The 11,756-nt window shown below is 36.6% G+C and overlaps 1 protein-coding gene and 1 long non-coding RNA gene across 3 annotated transcripts; one reads left to right on the forward strand and one right to left on the reverse strand.

Annotated features, from left to right (window-relative positions):
* The first annotated feature begins 433 nt into the window (after positions 1-433).
* LOC141392958 (uncharacterized) lies at positions 434-7,447 on the forward strand. 2 transcript variants are annotated; one of them, XM_073965923.1, is made up of 4 exons: positions 434-631; positions 695-743; positions 806-1,999; positions 6,838-7,447. In XM_073965923.1, the coding sequence occupies exons 3-4, from the start codon at positions 1,796-1,798 to the stop codon at positions 7,231-7,233; spliced, it is 600 nt and encodes a 199-aa protein (XP_073822024.1). In that variant the 5' UTR covers positions 434-631; positions 695-743; positions 806-1,795; the 3' UTR covers positions 7,234-7,447. The 2 variants fall into 2 exon arrangements, 1 of the variants encoding a protein (XP_073822024.1); XR_012409927.1 differs by having other exon boundaries at positions 437-631; positions 806-923.
* Positions 5,903-11,341, reverse strand: LOC141392959 (uncharacterized). The gene is made up of 3 exons (XR_012409928.1): positions 10,876-11,341; positions 10,608-10,817; positions 5,903-6,758 (listed from the first exon to the last, which is right to left on the reverse strand). It is a non-coding gene; the product is annotated as an uncharacterized lncRNA (long non-coding RNA).
* Between the last annotated feature and the right edge of the window lie 415 nt (positions 11,342-11,756).

The following is an 11,756-nucleotide window of genomic DNA, read 5'->3' on the forward strand; positions in this document are numbered from 1 at the left end:
ACTCCGTAGAACTGCCTCCGGATGTTGTTAAAATGTGACAAATGGATGTGATTCTTTGGATTGCATCCAAATGCGGTTAAAATGTGAGGAATGGAGTGCCTTTTTCACGACTCCGTTTGAACTGCATAAAAACATGCCGTGAAAGAACTAGTCTACATTGCACTACTTCCAATTTATTTTGCTGGGAATTAGGTGTGTACGATAACTTTCCCAGCAACCTCTCTCAGTGAATTTTGCTCTCTCAAACAAGAAAAATTGCAGAAAGTTATCGAACAGCATTTTGCAAAAAATTGCAAGAAAGTCAGCTGTTACCGAAAATGTATGAAATTTGTTTTTGTTTCTTTTGATATTTTAAACCAAACGGAACAAAAACATAAATTTTAAAATTGCAGTTTACTTATTTAATGCCATGGTTTAATAAGAAAGTTTACCCGGCGTTTACACAAGACAGACTGTCTTCAAATACAACTCTGATTTACCAATACATTCAAACATTTGACCAGTTGCCTCGGCACTGTCTATCAATTTTCGCAGACAGCTCATGATTCCATTAAATTGACATATTCGGCAAATGCTTGATATTTTTGACATTTAATAACAAAACGGTCGCATTTTGAAGTTGAATTTATTGGTATGTATACATGATTTTTTTTTAATTTTTTATATTTACGTTATTGTTTATTGTTTGTTACAGACAGATTCATGAAAACAAACATTGAATTGGAAAATAGATCAACGCAAAGGTAAGTATAAATGCGAAATAAAATACATAAAGTGTATAAACAAATTTGTTTAACTTTTGTAGAATGGATACCCAAAAAAAGCGAGAAGAAACACTAAAATTTATATCCCTGTACCGGGAAAGGGAATTATTGTAGAATACTAATAGTTTCTCTTACCGTCGCAACGATTTAAAGCAGAAGGCAAGTATTTGCAATATACTTAGGAATAAACCCTACACCATTATGTGTGATAATCGGATGGTGTTAAACGGTAGTGTTTGACTAAAAATTGCAATGGATGGGTTTCACTTGGTTGCCCATGTCAAATTAATATGCCGTCATAGCATGAGCGTTGTGAGTATTGTTTAATTAATGCATTTACACCCAAAAAATGTTGCAATGTTGTGGTTATTTTTGGGGATTGCAAAGCAACATTCATAGCGCTCATTATGCCTTTCGCTTCGTTTGTAACACATCTAAATATTCATTGGATCCCCTATAATGTATACGTTCTTGGTCAGCATAAAATTCTAAGTAGGTATATCCATGTCCGTCCGTTATTTTAAGATAGAGGTTCATAATTGGTACGGAAGTTTTTATTATTCCTAGGATGTTTGGTTTGGAACTTTCCGAATTTCGGGTTGAAAGTTTTAACCCCACTATTACACAGAAATGGATGAAAGTTGGAATTTAGTCTTCGTTCGGGGTACAACTTCCCCCAGAAATTTTGTCAGTACAGGTTGATAAAACGGTACCTCCCAATTTTGCATATTTTCAACATTATCCAACCTAGATGCCTAAAAATTGGTACCTAAACTCCGTTGGGGGTTAAAAAATTCCTGCAAATAATTGTTGTTGGTTTTCATATACCCTAATGAATCGCTACCGACCGATTTTCGGTATTTTTAGATTTCATTCACATCATCTAACCGAAATTGCTTATATAATTTATGGTGGAGGGTATAAAAAGGTCGGCCCAGCCGAACTTAAGGCCTTTTTACATATTTTTCAATCTTAAGCCTTGATAACATATTTTCAATGAAAAGTAGGCTCTTGAACAAATTGGGAAAGAAATGAATATGACTGAAGACGCAGTGAAAAAGAAAATTAAATCTTTAAGAAGTACATACGTGCTTGAAAAGAAGAAGGTGGAACAAAGCAAAAGATCTGGATGTGATGCTGCAGACGTTTACGAACCAACACTGTGTTGGTATGCGGAAATGAATTTCCTTGATAATCACATATCGGCACGAAAGTCTATAAATAATATAACGAATGTGAGTATTTTGATTCTATTACTACCTAAATGGTATTGTAGTTAGTTTAATACACTGTAATTTAGAATAGTTTTTAGAATGTCTGGAAACCTTTATGACATTCATTCCTTCATAAGGTTGTACAAAAGTCATCACCTTAATACTTTATATGACCATCCAAAAACGTGGGAAGTGCATTAGAATTTTGTTTTGCCCACAATTCATGTAGACCCCTCTTGTGGTATACCAAAATTCATATCGACGAGATAAAGTGCTTTAGCCATGTGTGTCGACACACGGCCTGACCCGTCCGACCATTAATAATTGTAATGAAACTACTGGCTGCAATTATGGATCTATCGTCAAAAAATGGATTGGATGTATGGAATGTTGTTGTAGCAACTCAAATACGAGGGCGGTTCGGAAACTTCTTAGCCTATCAATGAAAGAGAATAGTTAGTTTTTCAAAAATATTTTTATTTTTCAACATAATCTCCTGAAACTTCAATACACTTAGTCCAACGCTTTTCTAGCAATTCTATCCCTTGATTAAAACAGTTTTCCTCAAGGTCTTCAAAATAGTGGTTTACAACTGTAATTGCATCTTCATTTGAGGTAAAACGCTTGCCAGCAAGGATTTTTTTTAGATTTGGGAACAAGTAAAGGTCACTGGGAGCTAAATCAGAAGAATAAGGTGGGTGGTCAAGCAAATCGTACTTTAATTCGTTGATTTTAGCCATTGTTAAAACACTCTTGTGCGCTGGTGCGTTGTCTTGATGAAAAAAAATTTTTTGTGTTGTAAGCCAGGACGTTTTTCTCGAATTTGTACATTTAATTGATCCAAAAGGTTGCAATAGTACTCTGAATTTATTGTTTTACCCTTTTGCAGATAGTCAATCAATAAAATACCTTTGAAGTCCCAAAAAACCGTTGCCATAACCTTACCAGCCGATTGAATTGTTTTTGCCTTCTTTGGGGCACTTCCTTCAGCTTCAGTCCATGGTTTGGATTGTTCTTTTGTCACTGGAGTATAGTGGTGGATCCATGTCTCATCAACAGTTATGAAACGACGCTTAAAATCCATTTTATTTCGCTTTAAACGATCCAAACAAGCTTGAGAAATGTTCATTCTTATGCGTTTTTGATCGACTGTTAACAAATGCGGCACCCATCTTGCAGAAAGCTTTTTCATCTGTAGTTCTTCATGCAGTTGTGCTAGGCTAAGAAGTTTCCGAACTGCCCTCGTATGTTCGTGTATTATTATTTATATTATCCGGTTCTGGTTCCTGTGTCCAGATTCTGCAGCCTGGACTGGCTGCGTCCATAAAGAATCAGGAGACAGGATAGTGTGATTAGCCGTGCAGTTAAATAAATGCAGCCTGTCGTGACATCAATTCGGGCCCACTACGAGTCGAGGCGTCTCCATCGTCCGGATCTTAATTGTGCTAAAACCACTCTAGTTTGCCTTGGCAGCTATCTCGAATACGGCGTTCACACTGTATCCCTGACTGCATGCGCGACTGCATCAGTGTGAATGCTATTCAAGCCTGTCTGATAGGTTACGTTCCCGCTTGTACCTTTTGACCTCTCTCTCTCTCTCTAGATCATGAAGATTTCTCCTGAAGTGTCTGGGAGGGGGAAGCCCGTCCACTAACTCGTGATAGGGATGTTCACTGCGGTAACAACCAAGCAGGTACTGCATCGACAACATCCTGTTGCGTTGATGCACCAGTAAAACCTTCGTCTCCTCATGGAGATGGTCCACTGGCGTCATGAGGAGGCACCCTGTTGCACTTCTCAGGGCGGCATTCTGACAGGTTTGAATATTCTTCCATTGCGTAGTGCTTATAATTGCATACCACGCTGACGCCGCCTAGCTTACCATAAACCGGCCTATTGCTTTGTAAGAGGTGAAAAAGGTTTCTTTGTCAGCATCCAAGTGCTGCTGGCCAGCGACTTGACTTTTTCCTACTTCTCAACTGTGGCAGTGGCCTACTTCTCAATTGTGGCAGTGGATTTAGCTGCGGATATTTAGCCTATCACATACAGTACCGTGCAAAATAATAGCAGTGCGGAACAACTATAGACGAAAATTGCAATAATACTGCTATAAATCCATAAAGTAATTTAATTATCTGCATCAGGCGAATGCTTATAAGGTTCCAGACCTCACCGGCTAAAATATTTTACATAAATATGCAACTATTAAGAAACACCATTGAAGTTTTCGGTTCAGGAAAGTTTTTTCGTGTGCAAAATAATAGCAGTGCAAGTAAGGCAAGTAAAATGAACATGTTAAAAGCTATTCATTTATAACATTTTACAGTTGAAAAGTACTTTGGAATGAAAATATCTGCAATAACTGACCGGTCACTTTATGGCTTCGTATACAGCCGGCTAATCTTAGTTTAAGTTTATAAGTTGTTGGTTTCATATCTCGGAAACCGATTGGATTTTCATTTTTGGATCTTTGGCTAACTTGTAGCTCTAGTTCTGGATAACAAAAATGAAGACCATACCAATCAATAAAAGTGGGATTTTAGCACGTTTCAAAAAGATTTGGTCTTATTTCCTTCGCTTCATCAGATTATTTTTACATTAAATTCCAAAAATAGTGTCCGTGCTATGGATATTAGTTGCTTTGAGGATACGTACGATGATTTTCGACCATTACAAATATTTTTTGAGAAAATACCATCGATAGTAGTAAGTTTTTCCTTGAAAAATTTAAATTTTTTATGTGTATAACCACCTGGGCTGTAGTGATACACTAAAGGGAGTGATGATACACATTTTGAACATATTGTCAGTATTTCCTCTTATTTTCATTCCAAAGTACTTTCCAACTGTAAAATGTTATAAATGAATAGCTTTTAACATGTTCATTTTACTTGGCTTACTTGCACTGCTATTATTTTGCACGCAACTGTATGTCCCCGATTATAGGACCCGACGCCAAGATCGTACAATCATCTGCATGCATTACGATCTCAAGGCCGTCTGGAGGGTGCGGAATTTCAGAAAGGTAGAAGTTAAACAGTTCCGGAGGTATCACCCCACCTTGGGGAACTCCCTATATATTTGATAATCCAACGTTTTAAACACGGCTGGGGGTTAATTCTCTCTATGTCGTCGAACAGCTTGGCATGATTGATGGTATCGAAAGCCTTCGATAGGTCAAGAGCCACCATGACTGATATGAGTGGTCATGGCGTGTAATGCTGATGTAGTACTATGCATTTTCCGGAATCCATGCTGATGTTGTGCAACTGGAAAACAGCTTCTCATCGTGGGGAGGAGTATTGCCTCAAGTACCTTCGCTGGTAACAGGAGGGATTCATACCAAATCTACTCACCAAACACTGACACAAAATACAGATTCCAGTTCTATACCAAGATCCAATAACAAATTGAGCACCACTTAGTACTTTTCGTATACTTATGGTACGTATTTCCACAACTGCATCCATTTCTCAACCCGACTCACTAACGGCGACTTTAATACTAAATTACTTAACTCCACCTCTATTCCTACACATTATATCAAGTTTAGTATCATTGAGTACTATAAGCTCTATTTTTCAAAATCTCTTATCTCCATACTAAAACAAACAGTGATCAGAATTCCAGTTTTATATTTTAGCAAATACCAAAATTTTTCAAATTAAGTTCCATTATGAACTTTTCGAATACATAAGTACGAATTTCCAAAACTGCCTCCATATTTAAATCCTACATTCTAACAGTAATCTTGATTCCAAGTTTTGAGGATTCCAGCTCTATCCGTTATATTAGTACACATTAGTACGAATTTCCAAATCCAACATCCCAGCGGATTCTGGGCGGTGATATGCCAGTCACTCACTCATCACTAAGCTCTTTTATTTATTAAGTAGGATCCAAATAAAATACACAAATAAGATATTTTATACACATGTAGGTATTTAATACAAATGATACTTGTTAAATGAAACAAAAACAATTTAAACGCAATATCAATATTTATGTCTAATTATCTAAATTGAATTTTTTCCCATTGGAAGTCGACATTTCCATCGTTTACACAATACGTTGATAATTCATCCCTTATACGGCTCGAGTATTTATAAGAACTATATTCTTGCGATCCTATTGAAGAAAAAGTGCTAGGTAGAGTACAATTGGTTGGAACATCCATTGTTGGTGTTGTTTTTGCTGTCGTTAAATAATTATGTAAAGTGCAGGATGCCAAAACGACAAGATCTACCGTGCTGGGTAGCACCTCAATTGGTCGTTGGAATATGTTGGCAAGTCTTCCAAAACTACATTCGACTGTCATTCGAGCACGGCACAGCCTATAATTAAATATTTCCTGCTGTGTACTTAGTCGTAAGTTGCGGTTATACGGTTTCATTAGATTCGTGTCCAAAGCAAATGCATCATCTCCAATGAAAAAGTAGGGAATTTTATTGCCCTTTCCAGGAACTAATTCTGATGGAGTTGGAATTTTTAAAGAGCCGTTTTTAAGCTTTTTAAAAAGTCCACTTTCTCTGTAGATTGTGCTATCTGAAGTTTTTCCGTTGCATCCTACATCGACAAAAAGAAAGCGTCCATGGGCATCCACAACAGCAAATATAATTATGCTGTAAAATCCCTTAAAATTGTAAAACGTTGTTCCGCTTTTTGCTGGAGATTTAATACGTATGTGTTTTCCATCTATTGCACCTAGAGTGTGAGGAAATTGCCACAAATTTTGAAATTCCGATGCTATAGCAAGCCACTCGTCCTCCGTTTCTGGAAGCTAAATATACAAATATATATTAATTTTATACTATTTTTGCAGAAAGCTATTATAATTTCATTTTTTATTTTATTTACAGAATATATCAGACAGCTCTGTTTTTTCGGAGGAGTCAGAAAATATACTAGAACCAAAGATCACCATCTCGTCATCAACTCCTCATAAGAAAATAAAACATGAGGTAAATACCGACAAATTCGATGAAGCAATCGAGAAAATTGTGAATTTGAGCAAACCACTAAACGACCCTTATAGTGCCTTTGGGGAGTACATAGCAATGACGTTGCGTACTATGAGCGAAGACGGAGATTATTTAACAATGAAAAAAATTCAGGATTTAGTATTTCATCAAAAATGCAAAAATGGAGATAATGGAAGAACCACCGAGTCGCAAAGTTATAAGGTGTCGCAAGAAGAAACTGACAGTACTGGGATGTTTGACGTGGAATTCTTGTTAGATTCTTCTGAAGAGTAATTAAAAAAAATTAATTATACTTTTTAATAATTTGTTTGTTATTGTTCCTTAAAATTACAACTAATAATTATATTTATATTCAACAAGTGAAGAAACACCTTTATACAAATTTGCATTATTTATAAAAATCTTTCCTATGTTAGTAATTATTACTTGTTACGCTTCTTACATGAATTTGTTCTTTTTATATAAAATATTTAAATACATGTAACTATACCAAAATTTGTAGAACGTTTTCTGTTAATATTTCGAATTTTTCCATACGACTCTATGATGCACAATGATATAGCTTCATAGATCCTATTTAATAACATAAGCTGACTTCCGTAACGTCAGTTGCTTTGTAATGTCTTAAGCATATTCTTTCATATTGGACTGATACTGAACTAATGCGAAGTACTAAAACTATATTGAATGTGATATAGACATCTGAGTTGCAAATGTTTTGAGCAGCACTGCATACATAAAGGTCATTAGCTAAGGCTGAGGGTATAAAAACTGATTAAGCTTGAACACACTCGCAAATTTTTATGGAACAGTTTGTTCGGAGTCGGACTCGAGCTTTTTCACGACTCCGACTCCAGCAAAATTTGATAGACTCCGAAACCCTGGTTTTAAGTTTTTCTTGCGATTTTGACTTACGAGAATCGTTCTAAGGACATCCAAATTACATTCTTATATTTTTTTCTTAACATATTAAACGGAGTGATATCTATCCGATGAAGATTTGGTATCTATGACTCTGAAGATGTATAACTTTTTCTCCGACACAAAATCGAAATTCTAAATTGTTTGCAACATGACAAAACGATCCATTTGACAATGGGGCGCATAACACAAAAATTTAAGACTTTAACAGCAAGTTAATCGGTAATGGCATCAACACAGCAAAACTATGCTGCCCTAAAAGTAAAATCCCCAAGCGATTTTCAAACCAAAATCTAGAGTACATTTCTTGTTTGAACTCGCCAAAACATTTTCAGACAAAGATGTAGGCAACGGCGTTGTTTAATCCGTCACTAATATTTATAATCGATACAGGGAAGGTTATTTGACATCACTGGACGCTGCCAACATGCTGATCGGGCCTGTAGAAACAATGACAGTAATCCGGTTGCAGAATTGTCCCTTTCTGTATTGCCGCTGGCTTGTAACAGGTGGTTCGTTATTGGTATTGGGAGGTGGTGAGCACGACGAGCTTCATGATCACTTGGGTCATTCTGCAACTGCAAACCCTTTCGATTTCATGGAATCTTAAGAGCAACAACAAACAGCAGCTGCTCCTAACCTCTCCGCAGACAGCCTTCTAAGTACCGAGAATGACTGAATGACAATCAGGCTGCGTCCCAATATGCCGGTTGTCAAAAGATGCGAAGATATAAATTTGAAGAGCACAAGCCAAGCGTAACATTAACATCTTTATACATGCTTCACGTCAGGTGACCATAAGCAATCCTTAGCCCAAAGAGAAGTTGACATCTCCGAACAGGGGAGACTGTATATCGTGCGATCTTATCAGTATATTATTGGAAATGGCTCTATGAAATACAAAGGTGTTTAGAAATATGAATATCACACTAGGTCTGTTCGATAACTTCGCAAGTAAAAAGTACTTGTAAGTTCTTGCAAGTACTTGCAACTTCTCATTTCTCGTTTACTGAACAAGTAAGTTATCGAACAGCATTTTGTAAAAGTTTGTACAAATTTGTACAAACTTTTGGGTTATCGAACAGACCTACTATTAATTAATCCTCTGGCAATTTTACGTAGTTCAAATGAAGGCTTCGGGGCCAAGCAATTTTTGTTTAGACTTTGACTCCAGCCTAATTTTTTCACGGATCCGACTTCAACTAAGGAATATAATACTCCAGCAAATATTGCTAGACTCCGAAATCCTGATTCAAATGATGTGAGTAATACTAAATACTAAGCTAAACTAAATTTGGACAAAATATTAGGATATCCAAAATTTGGCAAATTGGTTGCCCCGTTCAAGAGATATCGTGCATACCATTTTGGTGAAATTTTTAAAATATTGGGGGGAAGTACCGAACTGAAAGTAAGTTTGGGCAAAATATGACGAAGACCAACTTTTGTTCCAAATCGGTTGATCAGTTGCATCTTTCAGGCAATATCCTCAGGAATATGGAACACTAAAAGAACTTTTACCGTCGTAATTGAGTCAGCGAATGCGAGTTACTTCAACAAAACTCAAAGCGATTCGGAAGCAGGTCTTAAAGTGAACTTATCCGAAATGTTGTGTGATAGGTACCAGAAGCAATGGAAAAATAAAGTCCATATTCGAACCTGGGGGGTTACTCTGTATTGCGATGCGTTTGGTATTTTGTTAACGCAAGATATTTGCATTAACGCACGATTTTGGCATACGCTTTTGTATTACAGATTGCGGCGATGTCATAAAGGAAAAAGGAACAAAAATAGTTGCGAAAGGACATATGAAAACGAATTAGAGACGCATTAAATTTCCTTACGCATCGCATTTTTCTTACGCATCGCAATACAGAGTAACCCCCCTGATCTATATATGGTAGATATATTTGGATGTGTAAAGTCTGGACAAAATAGGTCAATCCCTTCAAGAGATTTGTGGGGGAGATACCTGTAGGAGTAGACCGATATGGCTCATCTTCGAACTTAAACTATGTTTGGAGTAAATATTACGAAGGCCAAATCTTGTACCGAATCGGCAGATCCGTTCGAGATTTATCTTGCGCTCCAACCACTACGCACTGTATCATAGGGGTTTTTTGCGCCTTTCAGTCTATTTTCTCAGGAAGTATGGACTTGCCCCTGATGAAACTTGTACCTTCGTATGGTGGACAGTGAATACAAGTTGTTGCAACAAAAATCAAAGCGATTAGAGAGCAGGTCCTTATCTGAACTTATCCGAAATTTTGTGTGGGAGGTACCGGAAGGAATGGACCGATATAACCCATCTTCTAAGTTTGGACAAAATATTACGAAAGACAAATTTTGGAACGAATCGGTTCATCCATTCGAGATATATGGTGCGCTCCAGCCAGATATACGGACGGACATGGCTAAATCAACTCCAAATTGACTGAAACGGATTTCGTCCAAACATACTTGGGTCTAAAACCATTATTTCGATGAGGCACATTTTGCCCGTATGAAAGAGTATATACCCTCGTTAGCATAAATGCTGAGGGTATAATGACATGACAGTGCGGGTCTGATAATTACAGCGCGTTACTCTTCATTGTATACGCAGTTGGGGAAAGCTAAAACTTCGATGGGATGGCATAGTAAGAGATAGAGTAAAATGTCGAAAATAGATTAATATCGAACTTCTACCCTAGGTGTTTGCCAAGGAGATATTGATTCTTATTTACCTTTAAATACATTGGCTGCAACCGTTCGTAGATCGCGCGTTTTACAATTGGAACAAATATACTAATTGTACTTTTTGAGACTCGTGCCAAAAACTCCAATGACTTAAAAGAATTCCCTGTTGCCAGATATCTGAGCGTGATGGCTAATTTGGTTCTTGGGGTTATAGCATCCCGTAGTTTGGTATCTTATTTTATTAAACGTCCATTAATCTAATGAAAATTGGAAAAATAATAATTAAAGTGAGGACGTTACTAATACAATACTTACCAAAGATAAAATTTCCTCAAATTTGTCTATTCTAGTGAAGTTTTCGAAATCCTTCTGATCATCATCCCAAACAATATCCTTCAGGAGATGCGCTTCGAGGTCGTGCTCGCATCTTCGTATTAAAAGCGGTTTTACCCAACATTTCCGTTTTACTACTTTTCTCTTAACGTTGACTTCATTTTGAAGCTGGTACAATTCTCGTAGTATATGAATTGCACTTATCTGCCGCGCAGCCAACATTTTGGTTGTTTTTTAAATTAGTTCAAATAAATTTTTATTTTATTCGTTTATTTTCTTCCTTCAAATATATGTATTTTAATTTAAATGTAAATAAACACAAGTCAGCTGATTAAAATGGCACTGTCTGGTAAAATTGTCTGGACGCCTACGTCACAAAAACAGTTCAACATATTTTGACAATTAATACATGAACTCAACTGTCCTGTCATATGTAAACGCAGGGTTATAGCCAAAGCTTTATGGCAATTTAAATTTTTTCATTCTAAAACTTCAAAACAATATAAACAAACCGTGTATGTGAGTGTGTTGTTTGAATAATATGCCAAACAATTTTAAAAACAACCCAGTTCTTCAATAAATAGCAATTGTCTACTTTGACATAGGCATGTAACTAGTTACTCATTGATCCTAGTTACTTTAGGCCATGTTTATATTATAGCCGTTTGCTGGGTTAACCATCTTTATGAGGATTTGTTTGACGTATATGTAATGGAATTGACATTTAAAACCCAGTGGGTTTGTTAAATCCTGTTATATATAAACGTACTATTACACCCAAAAATGGCACACAAAATAGCCTATAGCCTGCTTTTGCCACTGGAAATGGGCTTCCCTGCCTATCATGTCAATTCACTAGTTAC

The sequence above is a fragment of the Musca autumnalis genome, unplaced genomic scaffold (genome assembly GCF_047663935.1).
Source record: "Musca autumnalis isolate F117 unplaced genomic scaffold, ASM4766393v1 scaffold_2, whole genome shotgun sequence".
In the NCBI taxonomy this organism is placed as follows: domain Eukaryota; kingdom Metazoa; phylum Arthropoda; class Insecta; order Diptera; family Muscidae; genus Musca; species Musca autumnalis.